The 25247-nt window shown below is 28.9% G+C and overlaps 1 protein-coding gene and 1 long non-coding RNA gene across 2 annotated transcripts; both read left to right on the forward strand.

Annotated features, from left to right (window-relative positions):
- Positions 1–2045: 2045 nt before the first annotated feature.
- On the forward strand, positions 2046–2569 carry LOC121228280 (uncharacterized). The gene is made up of 3 exons (XR_005925838.1): positions 2046–2095; positions 2188–2393; positions 2481–2569. It is a non-coding gene; the product is annotated as an uncharacterized lncRNA (long non-coding RNA).
- A 12726-nt stretch (positions 2570–15295) lies between these two features.
- On the forward strand, positions 15296–15872 carry LOC121228116 (NAC transcription factor 47-like). Its single transcript, XM_041111262.1, has 2 exons — positions 15296–15457; positions 15603–15872. The coding sequence occupies exons 1-2, from the start codon at positions 15296–15298 to the stop codon at positions 15870–15872; spliced, it is 432 nt and encodes a 143-aa protein (XP_040967196.1).
- Positions 15873–25247: the final 9375 nt, after the last annotated feature.

Raw genomic sequence — 25247 nt, forward strand, 5'->3', positions numbered from 1 at the left:
AAATTTGGGTTTAAAATATGAATATTCTTAAAATTTTACATCATCAGTTTGTGAATAATTATATATATTTATATTAAAAATAACTAAATAGGTTCGAGTGTGAATAAGGTTTTTAATAAAAATGCCGCAAAAAATCAATTTAGTTTAGGGTTTAAGGTTTAGTGCTTAAAGATTATGGTTTAGGGATTATAGTTTATATAGTTTAAGGTTTTAGGGTTTTTTATTTACGGGTTTGGGGTTTATGATTTTAGGGTTTTATGATTATGGATTTGGGGTTTTGTGATTATGGGTTTGCGATTAATCTTAGATTTTTTTTAATATGAACTGTATTGCGATATAAGTTTAACTTTAAGGTTTTAGTGTTAGCTTCTATAGTTATGATTACGGTTTAGGGTTTTATGGTTTGTGGTTTAGGAGTTTAAGGTTTATTATTTTAAGGTTTAAGATTTTATGGTCTTGAGGTTTAGGGTTTGTGGTTTAAGGCTTATGGTTTAGGGTTTAGGGTTTAGGGTTTTGATAAAAATGTCATAGAAAATCATTTTATTTTAAATTAAACGGCGCCGTTTTGCTCCTGGTATTCTCACCCATCATCCAAGTGTCCATCATGTATTCTTTTCGACACGTAGACAAAATTTGAAAGTAAAAACGTAAAAAAATATATGTTAAAAATGAAAAAAACTAAAAATACTATTATTTAAAATAATTTTAAAGTTTTTTTGGTATATGACTGATTGTGTTTTAATTTATATATTAAATAATTTCTTATATAATTGTAAAAGAGATAATATTAATTTTAATATATTAAAATTATCATTATAGTCTAAATTATTTAAGAGATAATAGATAAACTTTATATATATTAAAATTAAAAAAATTACTAACTCATGTATCTCTAGAGAAACAAAATTAATTAAGAATGTGTGCATACTTTACCCGGATAAAGTATGTATTAGCAGATTCACTAATTATGCATACTTTACCCGGATAAAGTATGTATTAGCAGATTCACTAATAATGCATATTTTACTCGGATAAAGTATGTATTAGCAGATTCACTAATAATGCATACTTTACCCGGGTAAAGTATACATTATTTATTTGATTTCCATCATGTATCTCCATCAAAATAATTAAACCTTTCAAATATGGAAACAATTAAGAAGAAAATTGGATTGACAAAAATCATTTTATTTTAATAAAAATGGCGCTATTTTAAAATTTTTCCCCTAAAAATTTCCCCCAAACCTGAAATCCCTTCTTTTTCCCAAAATCAATTCCCCTCACCCCCCGAAATCCCACCGCGGTTTTCTTTCCTTTTCCCATTCTCTATTTTACTTAACCTTGCTTTTATCTTGTTTCTTAAAAGGTTGGCGTCCCACTTCCCACTAACGCGCAGGAAATTAGCTTCTTGCTTTGAATTTTAAACCCTAAGCTAATCCTCACTTCCACTTTTGCCATTCCAATTGTTGCTCTTCTTTTCTACGAGTCAAGTTGTCTGCTGTTCATTTCACTTAAGGTAAGTTATTTTTCTATTTCTGGTATTTGTAGATCTGTTGTTGTTTTCTGGGTCTTAAATCAAAGTGTTTATGTAATCTGACATATCTTAAGTTGTAGACATAATTAATAATTTGGTCGAAGAACAAAACAGACAATTCTACATTCATGTTTTTGTTTGGGATTTATTAACAGTTTGAACTTTGAACACCTAACCCTATGCCTTCTGTTTTTGTTGATTAATGCTTTTATGGCTCAGTTAAGCATGCAACCGCAACAAGGCAAACGATCTTCTTTTGCTGCTTCTCTTTTATTATTACCATCCAAATTTTAATTATATGTTGTAGATATTGCTGATTCTAATTGTTAGTTCGTCTGAAACATTTTTATTTTTAAGTATGCGTAAACTTTAAGTAAATATTGCTTTCATCTTTCCGTTCAATTGAGCAATGTTGTTTTGAGTATGCATTTTCAGTGAACCGTATCCCTGACTACTGCTATAATTACTGTCTATTGACTACAGCAATGAATATGTGGTCCCATCGCCGCTCTTGCATTCAATTTTATGGTTGCTGTTGGTATTATTTTCATGAACAAATGGGTTTGTTGCCAAAATTTCTTGATATATAAAGAAACTATTTGTTGTAATCTTATATATTATATTGTGAGATGGTATACTCTTTGTGTTTTTAGGTTCTTAAAAATGTAGGATTCCATTTTCCTGTGTTTCTGACTTTTATTCACTATGCTGTAAGCTGAGCATTGATGGCCATTTTGAATTCTTTTGCTCTTTTTCCTGCATCTCCACCCTCAAAATCAACCCCTTTGGCTTTGTTTACTCTTGGTGTTGTTATATCTTTATCTACTAGTCTTGCTAATGTTAGCTTGAAATACAACAGGTTAGATTGTTAAATCTGTTTAAATGATATCTGACCAATGTCTCCTAGAGAACCTTTTGATTTGACTTTTTTTAATTTATTTTCTAGTGTGGGATTTTATCAGATGGCGAAGATTGCTGTCACGCCATCTATTGTCCTTGCAGAGTTATATGGTACAAGAAGAAAGTCACTTTCTCTAAGGTAATAGATTTGTTTCTCCTTCTGTTAACATAGAAACCGTTTATTGTTATATAGGATTATCTTTGTCCATCAGGTTGATAGGAATATGTTAGTCCCAAAATTGGAAGGTAAGTACTCATCATCTAGTGGATGTTTTGATTATTTCAAACCTTGATGGTACTTGCATCTTTGCCTTCTTGGTATGCTTCAGATTTGATGTGAGAAAGAAAGCAAAAGACTACGTATCCTATACTAGAAATAGATGTTTAAATAGTTAGTCTTAGTTTAGTTGAATGTATAGAATATTCAGATGTCATTATACCGCTTTGTGCTTTGATATCCATGGTGCCTTTTGGTTGTTTCGACCATTTGTGGGTTACCATCAGTTCTAACTCTATCAATTCTTATCATCATTTAACGAATAATGTCAGCTTACTTGCTTTATTTGTGCAGTTTGTTACAAAATTGCCGTTTAGTTCTCTTTTGTGTTTATATTCTCCATGATAATGTTTTGTAGTCATTTAACAATTCGTTAATCTGGCTGAGAAAACCTGCATACAGTAACATTTAAAAAAAGATTCTAATTGTTACTTAAATTTTATTTTTACAACAAGGCAAAACAGACCATTCGTTAATCTGGCTGAGAAAACCTGCATACAGTAACATTTAAAAAAAAATCTGTGACAAGCTACAAAATATAGATCTTGTCATGTTTGTTCTAATTATTACTCGTTGTAGGATTAGAAAAGTAACCATTACCACCTTGAACCTTACTATGTTGCTCTATTTACTTTATAATGGTTAGCCAAGTTCTGAATGACTTGCTGTTGCATTCTTATTTGTAGGTCTTGGTTAACATTACTGAATGTTTTTTTATATTTGCAAATGGTCTACAAATGATTTTGTCAAGGTTCGTTCATTTATCTTCATATAATTATGTCCATTTATCTTCATACCAGGCTTTCTTGCAGGCTTACAATGTCGAACTTATTATTACTTTAATGCAGGCTGCAGGACAGGATTATGAGAAGGAAAACTTAACAAAAGGAATTGAAGTTTCTTAGTGCTACCTTTATAGAAATAAGAGATCAACAGAGTTTCTTGGAATTGAAGGTGCAGTTTCAAACTGTATTAGCTTTTATGTATTACAACATCAATATCAATGTCCATCATCTTAGGTACTTCTTTATTTGTTTACTTTTGTACATTGATGTTGGTGGTATATATACATTTCAGCTAAATGTTAGTGTATTTTGATTGTTGGATCGATTTTTGTATTGAATATTCAATCTTTATTTTAATTTTCTATTTTAAATTTTAAATTTTTTTAGTTGTATTTAAAGCACAATTACTATCATTATTCACTGTAAATATTTATAAAAATATATTAATATTGAAATAATAAAAAATTGAAAAAAAATTATATTATACGTGTCTATCCCAATCTTTTTTTATAGGTTGTTTTAAATAATATCTATCCCAACTTTTTTAAGGTTGCTTTAAACAGGTCTATCCCAACCTTTTTTAAAAGTTACCTTAGACATGGTCTATCCCAACCTTTTTAAGGTTGCCTTAGACGAGTCTATTCCGACCTTTTTTAAAGGTTGCCTTAGACAGGTCTATCCCAACCTTTTTTTATAGGTTGTTTTAGACAATGTCGATCCCAACCTTTTTAAGGTTGCTTTAGACGGCTCTATCCCAACTATTTTTAAAAGTTGCCTTAAGCAAGAACTATATCGACCTTTTTAAGGTTGTCTTAGATAGGTTTATCACAACCTTTTTCAAAGGTTGGTCTTAACTAGGTCTATCCCAACCCTTTTTAAAGGTCGGCATTGACTAAGCCTTTCGCAACTCTTCAATAAGTATCGGCTTATGTTGATTTATACCGACGCTTTTTCAAAAGTGTCGCGAAGCCTATACCAACTGCACTATATACAACCTTTTTGGAAGCGTCGGGAGAAGCGTCGCGAAGCCTATGCTAACCTTTTTTGCGTCGTCTTAGGTCAAAAAAAGTATCGCATTAGGGCATTTTTTACATAGTGAACAATAAATACGATTCTAACACCAACAACCAATTCAACACCACAAGACCAAAAAACCTAACAACTTCATATTGTCAATCACCACACAACAAAATATAACAAACACCCCTAGTAATAAGCAACCCAATCACACAATTATCAAAGCAGGTTCAAGGTTTAACAAGTTTATTATAAGGTGTAGTAAAAATGTAAAAAAAAAATACTTGCATAAATAAATGTGACACTTGTCACACTTCATGTAACAGTCCATTTTCAATGAAATTAGAACAGTGATTTCGGGATCACAAATTCGAGATCAGAAAAAAATTATTTTCATATTATTTTATGGTCTATGATATTTTATGAATGTTATTGATTACATGTCTAACTGGTTAAAAAGAACTAAATTGAAAAGGGTGCAAAACTTGTTTATTATGATAATTAAATGACTAAATAGCTTAACTGATAAATAAGGGAGGACTTAAGGCATAAATATGCCTAAAGTAGATGGATGAGACAGCATAGTATGAGAAAATTAATAAAATAAAAGCCAATTAATGGAAAAATAGTAAATAATTTGGAATTAAGACAAACAAAATGGAATTAATTGAATTCTAGACATTTCATCATCAAACATTCAGCCAAAGCAACCATCGGAGAAAGGGTTTAAGTTGGTCATTCATATTTTGGCTTCATGTGAGTTCAATTCTTGCCCGTTTCTTGAAATTTTTATATTTTTGAGATTGTTACAATTAGGTCCAATTAACTTTTACCTTAGTTTTTTTTTATTTTATTGAAAACTTTGGAAGTTACCATTGATGAGTTTATATGATTTTAGTTATTAGATGATGAATTTGAGATGTTGATGAGTATTTAAAAGTATTTTGTTAAAGAATTTTGATGATATCATTATTTAGTGATTAAATTGAAATGTTGAATTCATGGAAAATTTTGAATTTTATGGAATTCATGGGATGCTATTGATATATATGAAAAATTTCTAGGCTTGGAATAAGGATTAAATTGCATTAATTTTATTTTCCGAGCCTAGGGATGAAATCATAATTAATTAAAAGTATAGGGGCAAAATGGTAAATTTTCCAAAGATGTGTATTGGATTGAATTGAGTATAAATTGTATTAAATTGATGTTAAATTCATTCATATAGATCTGGATAGACCAAATACGAAGTTACATTAAGGAAAAGAAAAAGTGTCGGATTAGTAAATTTTGCGTACACAAACACTTGTCGAAGTAAGTTCGTGTAACTAAATTGAGAATTTATATATATTAATTGTATTGTACGTATGTGAATGTATAATTTCCATGTATATGAAATTGATTACATATTTGACAATGATCATCAAGTATTAAGTCTCGTTTGAATAAATAAAATTCGATGGATATAGGGCTCCTGAATTGGTTGTGGTCCTGCATGTGTTGCAGACACACCACAGCTCGAAAGTGCATCCCGATATTTGGCTCTTATGAGCGTCCCGTTATATGGTTCTTGTAAGCTTCCCGTTAATAGCTCTTTGGAGCATCCCGATTGGTTGTGACCCTGTATGTGTTGTGGACACACCGCAGCTCTTATGAGCGTCCCGAAATATGGCTCGTTGGAGTTTCCCGATTAAAGGCTCTTTTATGAGCTTCCCGATTAATTAGCTCTCCGAAGCTTTCCGATATTGGCTCGCTTGAACTTTCCGAATACGGCTCGGATGGGCTTTCTGTTACATGGCTCACATGAGTTTTTCGATATATGGCACGACAAAGCTTCCTATTTATGTGCTCGTATGAGCATTTCTGAATATGAATTGGCAGATATTATAAGAATTGACGGATTACAGGTTTGTACTCTTCGTGTGTACTATCCGTGTATCCATTAATATTTTAAATGATTCAACGGGTAAAGTTCCGACATGAGACAACATGAAATTGAAATGAATTATACCAGTATATACCCGAAATATATGGAATTGATATATGAACACAAGATGTGGAAATTTTTTTAACATTGAGATTTGATATTTGATGAGCTCATACATGTTTCTTGATATTCATGAGAAATACGTGACTAACATGTTTGATGAGAATATGTGTATAGGTTATTAGCTAAGTTGCTTTGGATGTATTTTGTATGTTTGCCTTAAGTGTAAATGAATGGTAAGTTTATTTCCCGTTATATGAACTTACTAAGCTTAAAAGCTCACTCCGTTTCATTTTCCCTATTTTATAGTATTCGGAAACTCGTAAAGGTTGGAAGTTGGTCGAAACTACATCACACTATCCATCGGCCTTTTCAGTATATATATACAATAAACTCATTTTGGTTATAATGGCATGTATAGGGTAACTTGGCCAATGTTAGCTTAAAAATATTTTGTTGTAAATAGTCATTGGGATGGCTTGAGTTAAACACATTTTGATATGTATATATGTATGGCCTTATCATGTTTGTTGTGTTTGATATGGTAGAGTGATGGATAATTTGTAGGTATGTTGATGAATGGTATGAGTTAACAAGATTGGTAAAAAAAAATAAGCTTATATGTTTGTATGGTTAAATAAGTAAGTTTGAATATTTGAATTATGAAATGATATCACATGCACAAAAATTTGATTTTTGGTTTGGTTGAATGTCTTATTATGGTCTATTGATGTCCAAAATTGTTTGGTTAGGTTGATGCCAAGTTTGGGTAAGAAATGTGGCATTGGAAATGACTTATCTTCGTCCACAAGGACGTGTGGTTCGGCTATGTGTCCCCTGTAACTTCAAAATTGCAAAATAGAATGTTCAGATATTTTTACACGGCCTGGCACATGGGCGTGTGGCTTGGCCGTATGACCCTTGCACTTATTTAATGCAAGTCAGTATGCTCACACAGCCTAGCACACAGGCGTGTGGCTTGGCCGTGTGACCCAAGTCAGAGACCACCCTAATTTGAACACGGGCTGAGACACGGTAGTGTGTCCCTATTTTGATTGCCTACACGGCCTGACCATACAGGCTTGTGTCCCGTACACCTTGAAAAAATTTTGATATTTTGCAAGAAATTTTTTGAGTACCCGGTTTAGTCCCAACTTGTTTCTAATGTATATTTTGGGCCTCGAGGGCTCATACAAGGGACAACATGATTGATTTATGATTGATTTATGATATGAATGAGAAATGATATGAAATGTTTGTATTTAATTTGTAAAGTCTGGTAATGCTTTGTAACCCTATATGGACTAACGTAGGGGTGTTATATTTATTGGTATTAGAGCCAACTTTAGCCGATTCTCGGACTAACGTAGCATATATGATTCTAGCTATACATGTCATTATATAACCTGTGATAGTGTGATATCTCTTGACCATTTTAAAACATGTTGTAATGACCCGAATTTTTACAGTTATCAAAAAAGTACATTTTCGGGTCTCCGTTTCTAAAAAATAGATCTGTAAATATTTATTAAAAATATTTACGAAGTTAAGAGAGTGATTAATTAAAGTTTATTGAAGCCAATTAGCTTAAATAAAGGATAATTAGATAAAAGGATTAAATTGAATGAAGTGTGAAAGTTTAATTATAGAATAAAGAAAATTAAAAGGACTTAAGTAAATAAACCAAAAAGAGTGTCAATTGTATGGCAAAAATAAAATACAAGTATAATAAATATAATACACACATTTGTAATACATATATTTATTTGCTTATTATTTAAGTAAATATTAATGTATTTATTATTATTAAATTAATATTATATGATAAATAAATAAAAAGTTGACAAATGTATGGTATGTATAGTGACATGTGTGATACTAATATACATACATTTGTAAAATAGATGTATATTTACTTATTATATAAGTATATTATTAAATTATATATTATTATTAAGTAAAAGATATTTATATAATAAATAGATTAAAGAAAGACAAATGTAATAATATATGTGTATACAAATGTAAAATAGATATTGGATATTAAATAGATATTTTATTATAGCTATTATTAAGTTATTATAATATATATATATATAAAAAGTAAAAGGAATAAAAAAAAGAATAGAAAAAGAAAGAAAGGATGAAACGAAACAGAGAGCAGGGGAAAGAAAGAAGGAAAGAAAAAAAAGAAAGAAGGAAAAAGGAAAAAATTGGGATTTCAAGGCTTGAAAGTTAAATAGATAAGTCAATTTAGCCATTTTTACTTAATTTTGATGTTTTGGAAGCTTTGGGACAAGGTTTTGATGAAATTAAGTGAATATTTTGAAATTTATTTGATTTTTAAATATTTTTCATGTTGAATAAAAAGATGAATTAGGGGTTAGATTGATAGGAATTCAAGTTAGAAATGAAATAAGGATTGAATTGTAAATTAATTCATAAGTTTTATGTTGTAGGGAATAAATTGATGAAATTTCGAAATTAGGAAAATATGCTGAAAATTTAATAGTTAAGTATGAGTTTAGTTAAAAATTGAGTAGAAATAAAGTATGAATTAAGATAGAAAAGTAAGTGAATTTAGTTAGGATTAAATTGAAATTAAAAGTAAAAAAATCAACATTTTGCACTAAGACTATTTTGGACAGTAGCAGTAGTCTAAGTTTGAAAAATCACCAAAAATTTTAGAAATTTAATTAGAGGATGAATAAAAAATGGAATTAAATCTTATTGAATCTAGTTTCTTATAGAATAAACAATGTAAGCAATTGAATTGTAAATTATGAGATATAATGAATTTTGTGAGACAATGTCAGAATGAATTCGGGTTCCCCTGTTCTGAATTTGAAAAATCACCAAAAATTTAATAAAAATAATTAGAGGCTTAAATTTATATTTTTAGAATTCATAATGAGTCTATTTTCAGGAGAAATCAACAGGAATATTATCCGAGTACTGTACTGTGAGATAATTAATTTTTAGTGAAGAAGGGTCGGAACTGTCAGACAGCAGAATAGGGGTGAATTTAAAGAATAAAATGTACCTAATGGCTAAACTAAAAATTCTGAAAATTTTATGGTAAGAAGATATATGAGTCTAGTTTCAGGAAAAATTAACGGATCTTAATTTGGAGTTCCGTAGCTCAAGTTATAAATAATTTAGTGACTATGACACAGATGGACAGCTTGAATATTTATAAAAGTAAATAATAAAAATTATAGATAATGTTACTTACAAGTGTGTTATATACACTAAGGGTGTGGAATGGAGAGGAGGAGGAGGAAAAATATGTATAAATATTCACCTAGCATGGCTAATTTGCATGTTTTAGGATCAGGGACTAAATTGAATAAAAGTAAAACTTTATGGGTAATTTTGTAAAAATGTCAGAAATGACCAAATTGTATGAAATGGATTATTTTATTATTTAAATTACAAAATTGAATGAAATTATTAATTTAGTTCAAGATCGGGGGAAAAAATGTTTTAGGGATTAAATTGAAAAGTGTTGAAATTTTGGAAAATTCTGATATTTTATAGAATTTATGGATTGTTATCAATATGTATGAGAATAATATCTAGAAATAAGGATTAAATTGCAAAAATTTTATTTTTCTGACCCTAAGGATGAAATCGTCATTAATTAAAAGTTTAGGGGCAAAATGGTAATTTTTCCTAAAGCATTAATTAAATGCATTAGAATATGAAATGAATGAAAATGATGATGAAATTTATTTATAAAGATCCGGACGACTCAAAAATGAGACTTGATCGTGGAAAATAAAAGATATCGGATAAATGAAATTATAAACACAAACAAGCAATGAGGTAAGTTCGTGTAACTTGAATTATATTCTTAAATGCTTGAGATTGTATGTTATTGATGTGAATATGATTTGAATGTTCATTGTATGAAAATTTATGAAACATTGATATATTTGATAAAAGGAGAAGAAATCCCGGTTAAATGAAAGGAAAATTCGATGGATCTCTAAAAAGGAATTGACGGTAAAAAGGATCTAGCCCGGACGGGTGATCCTATCCTGATATAACCCTCCCGAAGAATATGTGGAAAATGGATTTAGCTCGGACGGGTAATTCGAATTAGGGTCTGAATTTAGCCTGGACTATTTAGCCTGGACTGGTAATTCAGATCCAAGCTCATTAGAGTAATTGTCATTGCAGGGGATTTAGCCTAGACTGGTAATCCCGACAATACTCTATGAGTTTATATTACAGGGGATTTAGCCTGGACTGGTAATCCCACTGTAAGGATGAGGTTCGCAGGAGTGTGCTCTCTGATATGAAATGTGTAAGACCATGGTTGAAAGATACCATGGCAATCTGATATGAAATGTGTAAGACCATGGTTGAAAGATACCATGGCAACCTGATATGAAATGTGTAAGACCATAGTTGAAAGATACCATGGCAATGTGATATGAAATGTGTAAGACCATGGTTGAAAGATACTATGGCAACGTGACAGAAAATAAATGAGTAAGACCATAGTTGAAAGACACTATGGCAACGTGACATGAAAAGAATAAGACCATGGTTGAAAGATACCATGGCAACATGACAGAAAATGAATGAGTAAGACTATAGTTGAAGACACTATGGCATCATGTCAAAGATAAATAAGACCGTGGATGGGAGACACTATGACATCTATTGAACAATTGATATTCAGGTAATACTTATCAGATGACGAATGGTTATATGAAATGGTTGTGTGAAATGTTTACAAGAACTGGTCATATGGAAATATATGTACAAAATAGTTGTATGAAATAATTATGAAGATAAATAAACGAAATAAGTATAAGTACATGGAATATAATTTATGTCAAGTTTGATATAAACTATTACCAGAATAAATATACATAAAATATATGGAAATGATAGAGCATGAAATATTGATATAATGAAATGAATGATATATGCTTATGAAGAAACGGTAAGAGCATGATATGTTTCATGACATGTACATATATGATTATCTTTGATATGTTGATACAAGGAAATTATGTAAGTTGAGACTATTATTAAACTCAAGTGCGATATGTAGAGAAAATAAGTATATCAATATTGAATTTAGATGAAATGTGTGCAAGTATGCTAACAATGATGTTGTTTGACGCTTAGACAAGTGCCAAACTATTGATTGAACGGTAACATGTTTAATTATAAGGAGCATTGAAATAGTAAGTACTTAGATGAAAATAAAATTTAAGATTTTGCGAAATATTTTTTTATAATCCCGATTTAATTTCGGTTGGTTTCTAATGTATGTTTGGGGCTTCGAGGGCCCAATAGAGAGACGTTATGATTATTTCTAAAATATGAATAATAAATGACTCAGAATTATCTGAAAATGTTCAGTAAACTCTGGTAATGCCTCGTACCCTATTCCGGCAATGGATACGGGTAGGGGGTGTTACACATGTTTTTCATATAGTAATGTCATCCAACCAAGTCGAATCCGAATAAGCTAAGAGCAATGCTCAAGCTTCAGTTTAAAGAACAACTTCAAGTAGAAGAAGGCCCGTATCTGGGGGCCGAGGAGGAGAGGTTAAAGAAGCTTTCTTCCAAATGATGAATAAATGGTTTATAGAATTTTTAAGAACAAATCCAGCTGTACAACAACCTCCACCCCTCCAGTTTTTCAACCGGTTCCCGAGATGCCTTAAGGTACAAAACTTGTTAGAATAGGTAAGCCACCTGTTGATAAAATCTATAAATATGGTGCAGAAGAGTTTAGAGATACAGCTGATGATGATCCAAAAAGAGCTGAATTTTGGTTAGAAAATACCATCAGAGTTCTCAATGAATTGTCTTGTTTACTGGATGAATGTTTGAAATGTGTTGTATCCCTATTAAAAGATTCAGCCTATCAGTGGTGGAACACTTAATTTCTGTTGTACCAAAGGAAAGGGTCACATGGGAATTTTTCCAAACTGAGTTCAAAAAGAAATATATCAGTTAGAGATTCATTGATGAGAAGCGGAATAAATTTTTAGAGCTTAAACAGGAGAATATGACGGTATCTGAGTAAATTTGTTTGACTGAGTAAATATGCCAAAGAGTGCATCCGGACTGAAATCGCCATGTGTAAGCGGTTTGAAGAAGGTTTAAATTAAAACATAAAATTATTAGTTGGGATTCTGGAATTAAAAGAATTTGTTGTACTAGTTGACCGAGCACATAAAGCTGAAGAGCTATGTAAAGAAAAGAAACAAGCTGAGATGGAAGCCAAAACTTCAAGTAAAAGATTTACTGCAAAGTCATATCAGTCAGCATCAAAGAAATAAAAAAAACATCATGACCGTTCCACTACCTTTGCAGGTTATTCTGGGAAAGATAGAGGTATTCAACGTTCCAATCCAAGATTTTAGGCTACATCTGTAGCAAGAGCGGGTAGTGTTGGAAACCCCAAACCCAGATGCAAGCACTGTAATAAACTACATCTTAAAAGGTTTCTAAAATAAAATACTTACAAAGACCTACTCATGATTACAATTTACCTACAAAAATATTTAATTTTAATCTTGAAAAAAGTCCTAAAGAATATTTACATATTAATTTAAGATTCTAAAAAAGATTCCTATACGATATTTAAAATTAGTTTAAAATTCTAAAAAAAATCCTACATAATATTTATAATTTTTCTAGGGTAAATGGTAGATAAGATCTTAAAGACTAACCTAAATCCAAATGTAAAAACCTTATGGTTTCATTAAAATATTTCACCTACTTAACTAACTTCATGTCAACAATTATAGGATGAAAAAATGACCTAAAGTTCCCACTTTTAAAACGAATAGTAATAAAATAGGAAAATTAATTAAATTGGCTAAAATTAATGAAAAGTTAAAAACTCTTTTAAAATGACAATAATAAAAAGAAAGCTTAAATAAATGAAATAAATAAGACATTGACATGATGACGATGATAATAATAATAATAATAATAATACACATTATTCATAATACAATAAAAGAATTAAAGTAACATAAATAAATAATATTAAAATGTATGTAAAGGGAATGTGTAAAAAAAACATAAATATAAATAGACATCAAAATTTTGTTTTAAAAATTTAAATTTTCCTTTGAAATGACTTAAAAAAAACATAATTTTATTTTTAAAATCTAAACTTTCTCTTCTAAAAAAATCAAAAAATTTTCCAAGATCAAGCTTTTTTTTTTTAAAAAAAAGACACCTTTGTTTTAGAAAGGGGAAGGGAAAAAACGGGATTTTTTGGGCTCCTAGGGGTAGAGGACCGATGTTCTAGTGACGTCCCATTCATTGTAGCCCAAACTCGATCCCTCAAGATATGTATATGGCAAAAATAAAATAAAAATAGAATGCTTGTTGTTGTTGTTGTTCTTTTTATTATTATTATTATTACTTTTTTTTTATTAAGAACAAAATATGAAAAGCTTCCTTTTTTTTTCTTTCATTTAATTTTATGTATATTTAATAATAATAGTAGTAGTAATGATAATAATAATTTGGACCATTGACAGACCCAAAAAGAAATGATAATAATAATTTAAACCATTGACGGACTCAAAAAGAAAAGAAAATTAAAGATCTTCATTTAACCAAAATCAAGTAGGCTTTGAACGGCCTAAAAGAAAACAAAAATTTAAATAGATATCCAATTGGGCTCGAAAGAAATGAGTGTTACCCTATAAGGTTTAACTAAATAGGACCAAAACAAACTTTTAAGTCTGAAAATGTTGCTGCTATTGCCTGAATAGTGCCATTAAAATGAAATAGTTTTTAATTAAATAGCACCATATGTATTTAGCTTAATCCAATTCAACTAATTTTCCTTAAGGGGATGGGCGAAGTTAGAGGAGGCTCGCAGCCCCGACCTCCTATATTATATTTTTTAAAATTTGTTAAGCTGTTAAATTTTTTAAAATGTGATAATTTCTTTTTAATCCCTCCTAAATTTTGTCAAATTCCATTTTAGCTCCTAATAAATATTTAAAATGTGATATTTATATTTGGCACCCCTAAATTTTTCCAAGTTTTGTTTTAGCCTTCCCATTAAATATCTAAAAATATGATCATTTATGTTACCCAAAAAATTTAAATTTAATTTCCTTTTATAAAATTTTTAATTTTGTATTATAATTTTTTTAGTATTTTTATTTTAAATCCCATTCATTTAATTATTACATTTTCAATTAACTGTATATTTACATTAATATGGTATTAATACTTTTCATTAATATTGTATTAATATCTCTATATATCAAAAAATTTCTCATTAAGATGGTATTAATACAAATTTTGCATTTTACTTCTTTTTAATGCACGTAACTTTTGTTTTTCTGTTGTAATATAAATAATTATATGCCTATTTAATTACTTTGCTCAATACTTTCAATTTTTTTAGTAATATAATTTTAAAACGACAGAAATCCTACGACGTAACATGCCAACCTTTCTTCGTCTCTCAAAAATTTCAACTCCTTTATTTTTCTCCTGTCTGTTTGGTTTGAGAGCTCTTAAACCCTTTATTGTTTCCATTTTCAGGGCTCATATTTTTCTTCTTTTACTGCAACTTTTTCATAGTTAATAACATAGGAGTAGGGGAAAAGTTTTAGTTAAGACCACGAGGCACCCACATTCAGGTTTGCCTCCGGGGTTTAGATTTCACCCCACTGATATGAACAACTCATCCTTCATTATCTAACGAAGAAACCGAGGCACCCGCATTCTTGGATTTCACCCTACTGATCAAGAACTCATCCTTCAAAATTTTAGTTAAAACCATGAGGCACCCACATTCAAGTCTGCCTCCAGGATTTAGGTTTCACCTCACGGACGAAGAACTCATCCTTCATTATCTAATGAAGAAACTGAGCTCCTCAGCTTTCCCCGTTTCCATCATCGCGGACGCCGATTTCTATAGTTCGATCCCTGGGACTTACCAGGTGAAACTCGCTTTAATAACCCTTTCAATGTTATCATCTAAAGAATCAATCATAAATCATTACATAGCTTCATGTTATGTTTAAAGCTTGTTCTAGTGGTGGTAGTGTTTCTTTTTTTTTTTTGTTGTTGTTGTTTTTGGATCAGATAAAGCTGTGCTTGGTGAGAAAGAATGGTACATTTTCAGACCGAGAGACGGAAAGTACCCAAATGGTGCAAGGCCAAAATGGGGCAGCTGGATCCGGGTTTTGGAAAGCAACCGAGACTGATAAGATTATAGTTGCATCTTCAATGGCAGCTGGGAGGGGTGGAGTGCATTCCGATATTGGTGTAAAGAAAGCTTTGGTGTTTCACAGACAAAACAAGCCAAGCGCACATCTTTTAAACAGATTTTTTATTCCAAACTCACACTTATAGATTCTAATTACATGATAACAGAAATAAACCGGAATATAACAACCAAACTGGTTAAAAACTCGACTGACACCGACTTTTACTTCTTGTCTGAACCACAGTATCATAATACGTTCCTTGTATTTTCTTATAAAGAGAAAGTAGAAGGAAGGGCTCGATATTGGTTTGTGGGTGCTTTTTCAATTATCGGCTCCCTCCACATTGGGTTGTGCCAGAGACAACTCCAAGCTAAGTCCTTCTTGATGATGATGATGAGTAATAACATGTTCATCAGCAGTACTGCCACTGCCATAGGTCATTGCATTTATGCCAAGGAAGTCGATTTCTCTCCCCACTTCAACCCTATAGTAGGAAGAACCATCTTCAACTTGCACTTGGTACAAGGTGAATCTGTCACCAACATTTAAGTTGTTATAAATAACAAAGTTTCTCCATAATCTACCTGAGAAAACGGGTTTGTTGTACCCTTTCGTGCGCATAGAGTAAAGAATTGGCCAGAATCTTGTGCGGTGCAAAAATCGAAATATAAGGGCATGACCTCCATTGAAAGGTGGCAAGGAACTCTGGATTGCTGACGGGACCGCCAACCTCTTGTTGATGTCAGTATCTGTTAGTAACTTTGAGAAAACAATTTTGGAGTGAGCTGCCATGATAGCTGGGTGTGTGTATGCAAAGAGTGGCTGATCCTATGGTGCGAAGGGCTATTAATAATGTCTGGTTATACCCAATATAAATTTTCATATACGCTACCTTCCTTTTATCGGTCAAATTTTGCTTCTCCTGTTACATTTTTTAATTACTGCCGATAATATTTTCTATGTCCCTATGAGCTCGAGAATGCTAGTCATGTCTACTTTTGTGTTCACCGTTAATCAAACTAATTCAATATAATAGTCTATGTGGCATGCCATAGAAGTACACGACATTATAGATGATATCATCTATTTAACAAATCAGTTTCTCTTTTGTTAAACACTACTTTTTTTCTTTAAAACACATGGTTGCTAACTTTTTTTTTCTCTCATTTTCTCTCTTAACAAACACTATTTTTCTTCTTCAAAACATATGGTTGACTCATTTCATCTACAAGAAACTCCATTATCATGATTATAATCATGTTTTTGTACAATTTTGTTAAATGAGAGAAAATGAGAGAAAAAAAAATGGCAGCAGCCATGTGTTCTGAAGAAAAAAAGTAGTGTTTGGCAAGAAAAAAATGAGAGAAAAATTTTTATTAAATAGATATGTCATCTATCTCGTACGCCTCTTATTGGCATGCCACATGGACTATTATTTTAAAGTGGTTAAAATTAAATTATAATTTATATGTTAGTAAAAATATAATTTTATCATTTTAATAATTTACATATTTATCATTTTTTAAAAGATTTAATCAATCATTTATCATTTTTAAAAAATCAATTATTTTTATTATTTTAAAATTTTAAAATATGTAAATAAAAAAATTTCCATTCCCACCGACTCACTAACAGATTAAGAGAATCCGGTTTCTATTAATATAATTCAATTTTAGAAAGGTCTATGTGTACATGAAAGAGATGACAATTTTCCAAAGTACGTAGGCCGATACCGTATTCAGTCCGACTTCGATTTACCTGCAGTTTTATTTTTTATTTTTTATTATAGTTTTATTATTATATTTTGATTATATTTTTTTATACAATACTTAAAATTACTCATATCTTCTCTTCAACCTATAAATAAAAAGATAATACGTTTGAGCGTACTCAAATTCATGTCCTCCTGTATTATTTAATTCTAATAACATTTAAAAGTTTTATAGTCCTATTCGGTAATTGGTTGATTGTTGATTGCCAACTGATTTTATTAACTGTTTATTTTAAAACCGTTTGATAAAACCTGATTGATAGTTGAAGATTGATATGTGTAGACATGTAAGGGCATGGTATTATTTTTAAGTCTTTATTTATTTATAATACTTTAGTCTTTATTATTTGGTGTTGAAATAAAACACTATTGTCAAGGAATAAAAATATCTATTATGAAAATTATTAGTGAATATTTTTAAAATTTTAAATAAACATGTAACGACCTGATAATCACGGCTATCGAAAAATATATTTTCGAAACTCCATTCTCGTAAATCAAATTAGTAAATATTTATTAAAAATATTTACTAAACTAATTGTGTGGTTAAATAAATTTTGATTAGATGAATTTGCATGAATTAAGAATAATTAGTTGAATAAATAAATTGAAGAATAATTAAAGGGATTAAACAAACAAAAGTTGAAGTTCAACTTTTGTTTGTACTGGTTGATTAGGTAGACGACTTCGTACATTGTTATATACAAATTATAAAGTCGTTGGGTAAAATGTGTGTCAAGTCTTTGGTACAAGTTACGATGAATATCAAGTCCAACATTAAATGCAAATTAAAAGTAAAACATACACGCACCTGCATGCAAGAAAAAGAAATATGTTTTGACTTTTTCAAAATAATGTACGTGAACCCTTAAATATGACGCACCAATAGTATCAACTGATCAGAATTCCGACCAATATAGTAACATCATAGACAAAACAAGCCAAGCACACATCTTTGAACAGATTTTTTTTTATTCCAAACTCACACTTATTATTACAGCTCTTCTAGATCCTACTTACATATGAAAACAGAACCAAACTGGTTACAAACTCGACTAATTAACTTTGATTCACACCGACTTTTACTTCTCGTCTGAGTCAGAATATCATAATTTTTGACTTTTTTTTATTTAAATAACTTTAAAAAATTAATTAATTATCGAAATGACGTATTTTTTTAATTAAACATCAAAATAACATGAAATCTACAATAAAAATTGGTGGAGCCAATGATTTGGCGCAACCAACATGTCACGTCAATACCCATAAAAAAATTAATTTTTAACAGAGCCGTGTAAAATAACGCCACCTGTATAAATATCATAAAAATATTATAAGTTTTAAAAATATGAGGGACTTCAAAATAAATTTATCATTTTCTGGTGGAGCTATGGCGCCACCAGCCTGACACCACTTGCCACATTTTTTTTTTACTTTTTTTACTTTTGTCCCCTTTTTTTTGTTATTAATTTTTTATTATTAATTTTAAAATTTTTTGAAATATATATTTGAAATATTTTATAATATATATTTTTAAAATTTTAAATATATATTTTTGAAATTTTTTTTTAAATTTTGAATATTATTTTTAAATATTAAATATATACTTTTAATAATATAAAATATTTAAATAGTTTATAGATATAACCTTTTAAATTTATTATTAATATTTTAATATTTTAAATATTATTCAATTTGTTGAATATTAAAAAATAGCTTCACCAAAATGAAATATTAAATATTAAATTATTACATTAAAAAATATAAAAAAGTACACTTTAAAGTGATGGAGTCATTCTAAATGGTTCCACCAAATAAAATATTAATTCTTAAAATTTTAAATTTAATTTGAAAAACATTTAAATATCTTTAAAATTAATTTTAAAATTAATATAAAAAATATATTTAAAATTTAAAAAATATTTAAAATATATATTTAAAATATTATAAAACAAATAATAAATTTGAAAGGTCATATCTTTAAAAATAATATACTTTAAATAATTTAAAAATCATAATTTAAAATAATTTAAAAATCATAATTAAAAAAATTATAAAACAAATTAAAATATACATTTAAAATATTATAAAACTAATAATAAATTTTGAAAGGTCATATCTTTAAAATATTTAAATATTTTATATTATTAAAAAATATATTAAATTTTTAAAAAATAATATTTAAATTTTTTAAAAAATAATTTAAAAATAATATTCAAAATTTAGAAAAATAATTTTAAATACATATATTTAAAATTTAAAAAATATATATTATAAAACATTTCAAATATACATTTAAAATATTATAAAACTAATAATAAATTTGAAAGGTCATATCTTTAAAATATTTAAATATTTTATATTATTAAAAATATATTTAATATTTAAAAAATAATATTTAAAATTTTAAAAAATAATTTAAAAATAATATTTAAAATTTAGAAAAATAATTTCAAATATTTATTTAAAATTTAAAAAATATATATTACAAAACATTTCAAATATACATTTCAAGTTTTTTAAAATTAATAATAAAAAATAAAATAAAATAAATAAAGAAAAAAGACAAAAATAAAAAAATGTTAAGAAATGACAAAAGTAAATTTAAAAAAAAGTAACAGTGGGTGTCAGGCTGCAGCTCCACCAAAAAATGGTAAATTTATTTTGAAGTCCCTCATATTTTTAAAATTTACAGTATTTTTATAGTATTTATACAAGTGACACCATTTTATATGGCTTCATTAAAAAATTAATTTTTTTTATGGATGCAGACGTGGTATGTTGGTGGCGTCAAATCATTTTGCTCCACCAACTTTTACTGTAGATTTCAGGTAATTTTAGTGTTTAATTAAAAGATAGGTTATTTTAATAATTAATTACTTTTTTAGGGATATTTAAATAAAAAACCTAATATTTTCTTATAAAAAGAAAGTAGAAGGAAGGATCCGGAAATATTGGTTTCCGGCGGGAGGCTTTTTCAATTATCGGCTTCCTCCACATTGGGTTGTCGCAGAACCAAGCCAAGCTAAGTTCTTGATGATGATGAGTAATTAACATGTTCATCAGCAGTACTGCCACTTGCACAGGCCATTGCATTTATGCCAAGGAAGTGGATTTCTCTCCCTACTTCTACCATATAGTAGGAAGAACCATCTTCAACTTGCACTTGGTACAAGGTGATCAATTTGTCACCAACATTTAAGGTGCATGGATTTTGTAGACTCATTAGTAATGAGTCATACCATGTCTCAGTCAATGTTGGGACAACGTGAATTTCACTCCTTGACAAATAATGTTGTATTGTTAAATCTCAATTTATTAAATTTGCATAAAACAATTTTCTAATTATTTTTATTCTCATATTTTTATAATTTAAAAAAAACATAATATTTAGTTTGATCACTCAAAAATTAATTTAATTTTAATTAAACAAATATTAAATTTGTAACTAAGATTAACTGTACGCCATATTGAATTTTTATTCACTCAATTTTTGGTTGACTTTCGTTTTGCTAAACAACTTTCAGTAAATATTCTGCCCTTCGAAGCAAAGCAAACAACTTGTAGGACAGAATCCGCCATTTTCGTCATTCCACTTACACGGCACCGCTCCTCCATGATATCCCGCCATCTGCCTTTCCTTTTACAAGTGTAAATATGGCATAGAGAGAGAACAAACAAAAATGAAAGCAAAGCGATAGATGGAAAAACAAAGAAAAAATGAAAATTTGTCTGTAGTTACTAATTTAATAATTTTACATGCTGTTAGGTTTGATCATATTGTATACATTCTTCATCTTCTTCTTCTTCACGTTTTGCCTGGCTACCACGGGACCCACAGCTTAAACAATCAATGGGTTGTACCCAAATGATAAATTTTGATATAACTATGATTATGATGTGATTTTCTTGTTATCTTAATTTTTTATCAGTTCAAAATAGCTTGTTTTAGATATGATTTTGCATCATCGGTTAAACACTTAATTTTTTTCTTTAATTTAAGATATTTTTGGGATGGACGATGCATTTATTTTTTTGATAGAATTAAAAATAATAGTAATAGTAAAATTAGTTGCTATAATAAGGAATTAAAAAATTTTACCACCCAGGAATCCTAATTCAACAAAATAATTTCATTCTATTCTGATTATTTCACATATCACAAGGTCATACATGCGTAAATACGATAATTGCAAACTACTCTATATTATATATATCTTGGTCTTTCACTAATCTCAAAAGGAAAATTTTAAAAATTAAATTTTATTAAATATTTAACTAATTTATAAAAATAAATGTTTTTTGTATTTATAATTTATCTTTTTTCTTAACTTGAAAAGAATAAAATAAACTAAAAATCCTATCACATATGTATGCGTGTAAAAACTACAAATTTAAAACACAAATAAGTGTTTAAGAATAACATGTAATAATGAAACGGAAGGCTTAGAATTAATAATAATACATATACAATACGTACGGAATTAAAATAAAAAATAGTTTAACTTGTGAGTAGAAGAAGATTGAAATATATAAATATATCATATTAATAATATTAAATGTACCCCAATAATCGCAAGCTTGAGAATAAAGTTATTGACAAGAAAACTCAATATTAAAATTTTATTTTTTACAAATTAATTTAACTTGCGACATCAACGCATCAATGATATTATTTATATATACAAATTTAGTAAGAAAAATTATTTTATATTAAAAGTTAATTTTTTAAAGAAGTTTACTTAAAAAAATATTTTTAGTATAGCGATAAAAAATTTGTTTATAGCTCCATTAAACATTGATTCAATTTATAATAATAATAAGTATATATATTACTCATAAAATATTAATTTATTATTATTTAACCAAAAACAGTTTAAAAGTCACCATTACTAATTTAACTTGTTCAAAAACATTTTCTTTTTCTTTTTATCATGAATAATTTTTTTAATATTATTTTTAATGTTATAAAAATATTTGTCCCATATTGGAAGGACCTATTTATATTTTTAGAAAGACTATAATATATATATATAAGGGAAAAATTGTAAAAATTTTAAACTTTTGGAAGCTACATATATTTTTGGAAGGGCCATATTATATTTACAAAGGACTAAATTGAAAAAAAAAAACTTTGAGGGGGCATGACACCCTGGTCCTCTATTTGGCTCTGCCGTTGCATGAGAGAAATTAAACAGGTTTAAGGCACCCGTTTCTCCGAACAGTGCAGTCAACTTCCCAGATCCTTCCGGCGTACATGAGCTGAATTCTGGCTGCAAGGCGAGAACAGATGCAGGATCTTTGACGGGACCGCCAATCTCTTCTTGATGTCAGTGGCTAAGAGTGACTTTGAGAAAATCATTTTGGCCAGGGTGGGTGAAGGCATTGTATGCAATTAGGGTTGATGATCCAATGCAAGCCCCAAGGCATATTTATATGTTGTAAAGGACTAATGCAGAGTCCACCGCTCAAAGTCGGGGTTTGTCTCATCGGATGTGGTACAATAATCACCATGTCTAAAGTAGGGTCATTATCCCAATGTCTGTCATTACTCTGACGAAGACAGGTAAAGTAGGGAATACTTGAGAATATGCACGTGAGATTGTCATTTCATAAGTAAATAGCATTCCTATTGCTTTTTTCAATTTAACTTTAAATTCATTTTAAAAAATAAATCACCAGACCAATGTATTTTTATGAAACCTAATACATGTTACAAACTAATCATTTCTCACTTCTTCAAGCAATTTTTAGAAACTTTAACAATTCTATATATTAGTATATATATTAGTTAAATTAAAATTTCACAATTTAAAAAATATAAAAATTACAAAAAAAACTAAATTAAATAACAAAAAATATGAAAGCTTCAAAACCCTTTCTTTCTTTCTTTTCTTTGCTTCGTGAGGAAAAAGATGAGCCAATTTTTTTCTTTTAATTTTTTCTTTTACACTTAGATTATTAATTAATTAATTAATTAATTAATTATACTACATTTAATTAAACTTAAACTCATTTTTGTCTGAGCCCAATTGGAGACTCGTTTAAATTTTTGTTCTCTCTTGATTCGTTCAAAGCCCACATGATTTTGGTTAATTTGAGACATTTGTTTTTTCTTTTCTTTTTTGGCCTATCAAGGGCCCAAATTATTATTATCATTACTACTACTATTATTATTAAATATTATTATTATTATTATCTTTTTTTACAAATAAACAAAATTAAAAAACAATATATACATGAAATGAGATGAAAGAAATAAAAAATCATTTTTTGTTCTTAAAAAAAAGGTTAAAAAAAAAACAACAAGCATTCTATTTCTTTTTTTTTTGCCATATATATATCTTAAGGGATTGGGTTTGGGCTCCGATGAACGGGACATCATCGGAACATCGATCCTTCACCCCTAGTAGCCCCAAATATCTCGTTTTCTCCCTTCCCCTTTCTAAAACAATGATTTCTTTTCTTTTCTTTTAAAGCTTGATCTTGAGAAAAGTTTCGATTTTTTTTTTAAAGAGAAAGTTTAGATTTTAAAAATCTTCTCCTTTCTACAACAAATGTTTCTCTATTTTTTTTTGTTTTAAAAGTCTTTATCTTGGAAAAAATTTTGATTTTTTTTTAAAAGAGAAAGTTTATATTTTAAAAATAAAAATCTGTTTTTTTAAGTCATTTCAAAGGAAAGTTTAAAATTTTAAAATAAAGTTTTGATTTTTTTTAACTATTTTGAAATAAAAGCTTTGATTTTTAAGAAAAATAGTGATTTTAAAAAAAAATGAGAAATTTTAGATTTTGAAAACAAAATTTTGATTTTTTAAACTATTTCAAAATAAAAAATTTAATTTTTAAGAAAAATAGTGATTTTTTAAAGAAAACTTTGACTTGAAAAATAAAAAATAAAAAAAAATATTTTTGGCCATCGTATGCGGCGGCTCCACCACCAGAGGCCAGAAAGCCGTTGGGCTCTTCGGTGGTGGAGACATGGCCAACATAGAAGGGAGAAGAGAAAGAAGAATATTTTTTTTCTTTTTTTGGAAAAAAAAGGTTAAAATGAAAGAATAAATAGTTTTTTTTATAGGTGTCAAAAAAGAGTAATTTATTATCACCCCCTTACTTTTTAAATTTACAAAAAAATATCCCTTTTTTGTAGCATCACCCTCACTCTCTGACCTATTTATACCTGTAACCCTTTTGTTTATTCAAACCTTCGATTTATTAATATCCCTTTTTTGTAGCATCACCCACTACAAGAAAATAGGGCTTTAGCGGCGTTTTATCAAAAAAAGCCGCAAAAATTGTAAAACACAGAGCAATAGCGGTGTTTTAACAAAAACGCCACTAAAATAGAGTAATAGCGGCTTTTTTGTTAAAACATCGCTAAAAATATAGCATTAGCGGCGCTTTTGATAAAACGCTGCTAAAGACCAGAGCATTAGCGGCGCTTTTGGTAAAACGCCGCTAAAAGTCATATAGTCCTAAAATTCTAAACCCTAAAAAAACCATAAAACACTAATTTATAACCCTTAAAATAGTAAACTGCTAAACCCTAACAAGCCTTGAACACTAAACTATAACCCTTAAAACCCTAAACGCTGCAATAGGTGCATTTTTAGTGGCGCTAGGTTATAAACGTTGCTAATGTTAAGTTATTTTGTTCAAAACTTCATCGTTTAGCTGTCTTATTTTTTACCCACAACTGATACACCTAACATTTTCCCCGTTTTTCCCCAGTTCTATTTCCCCTTCTTCCTC

Source organism: Gossypium hirsutum, chromosome A04 (assembly GCF_007990345.1).
Source record: "Gossypium hirsutum isolate 1008001.06 chromosome A04, Gossypium_hirsutum_v2.1, whole genome shotgun sequence".
Taxonomy (NCBI): Eukaryota; Viridiplantae; Streptophyta; class Magnoliopsida; order Malvales; family Malvaceae; genus Gossypium; species Gossypium hirsutum.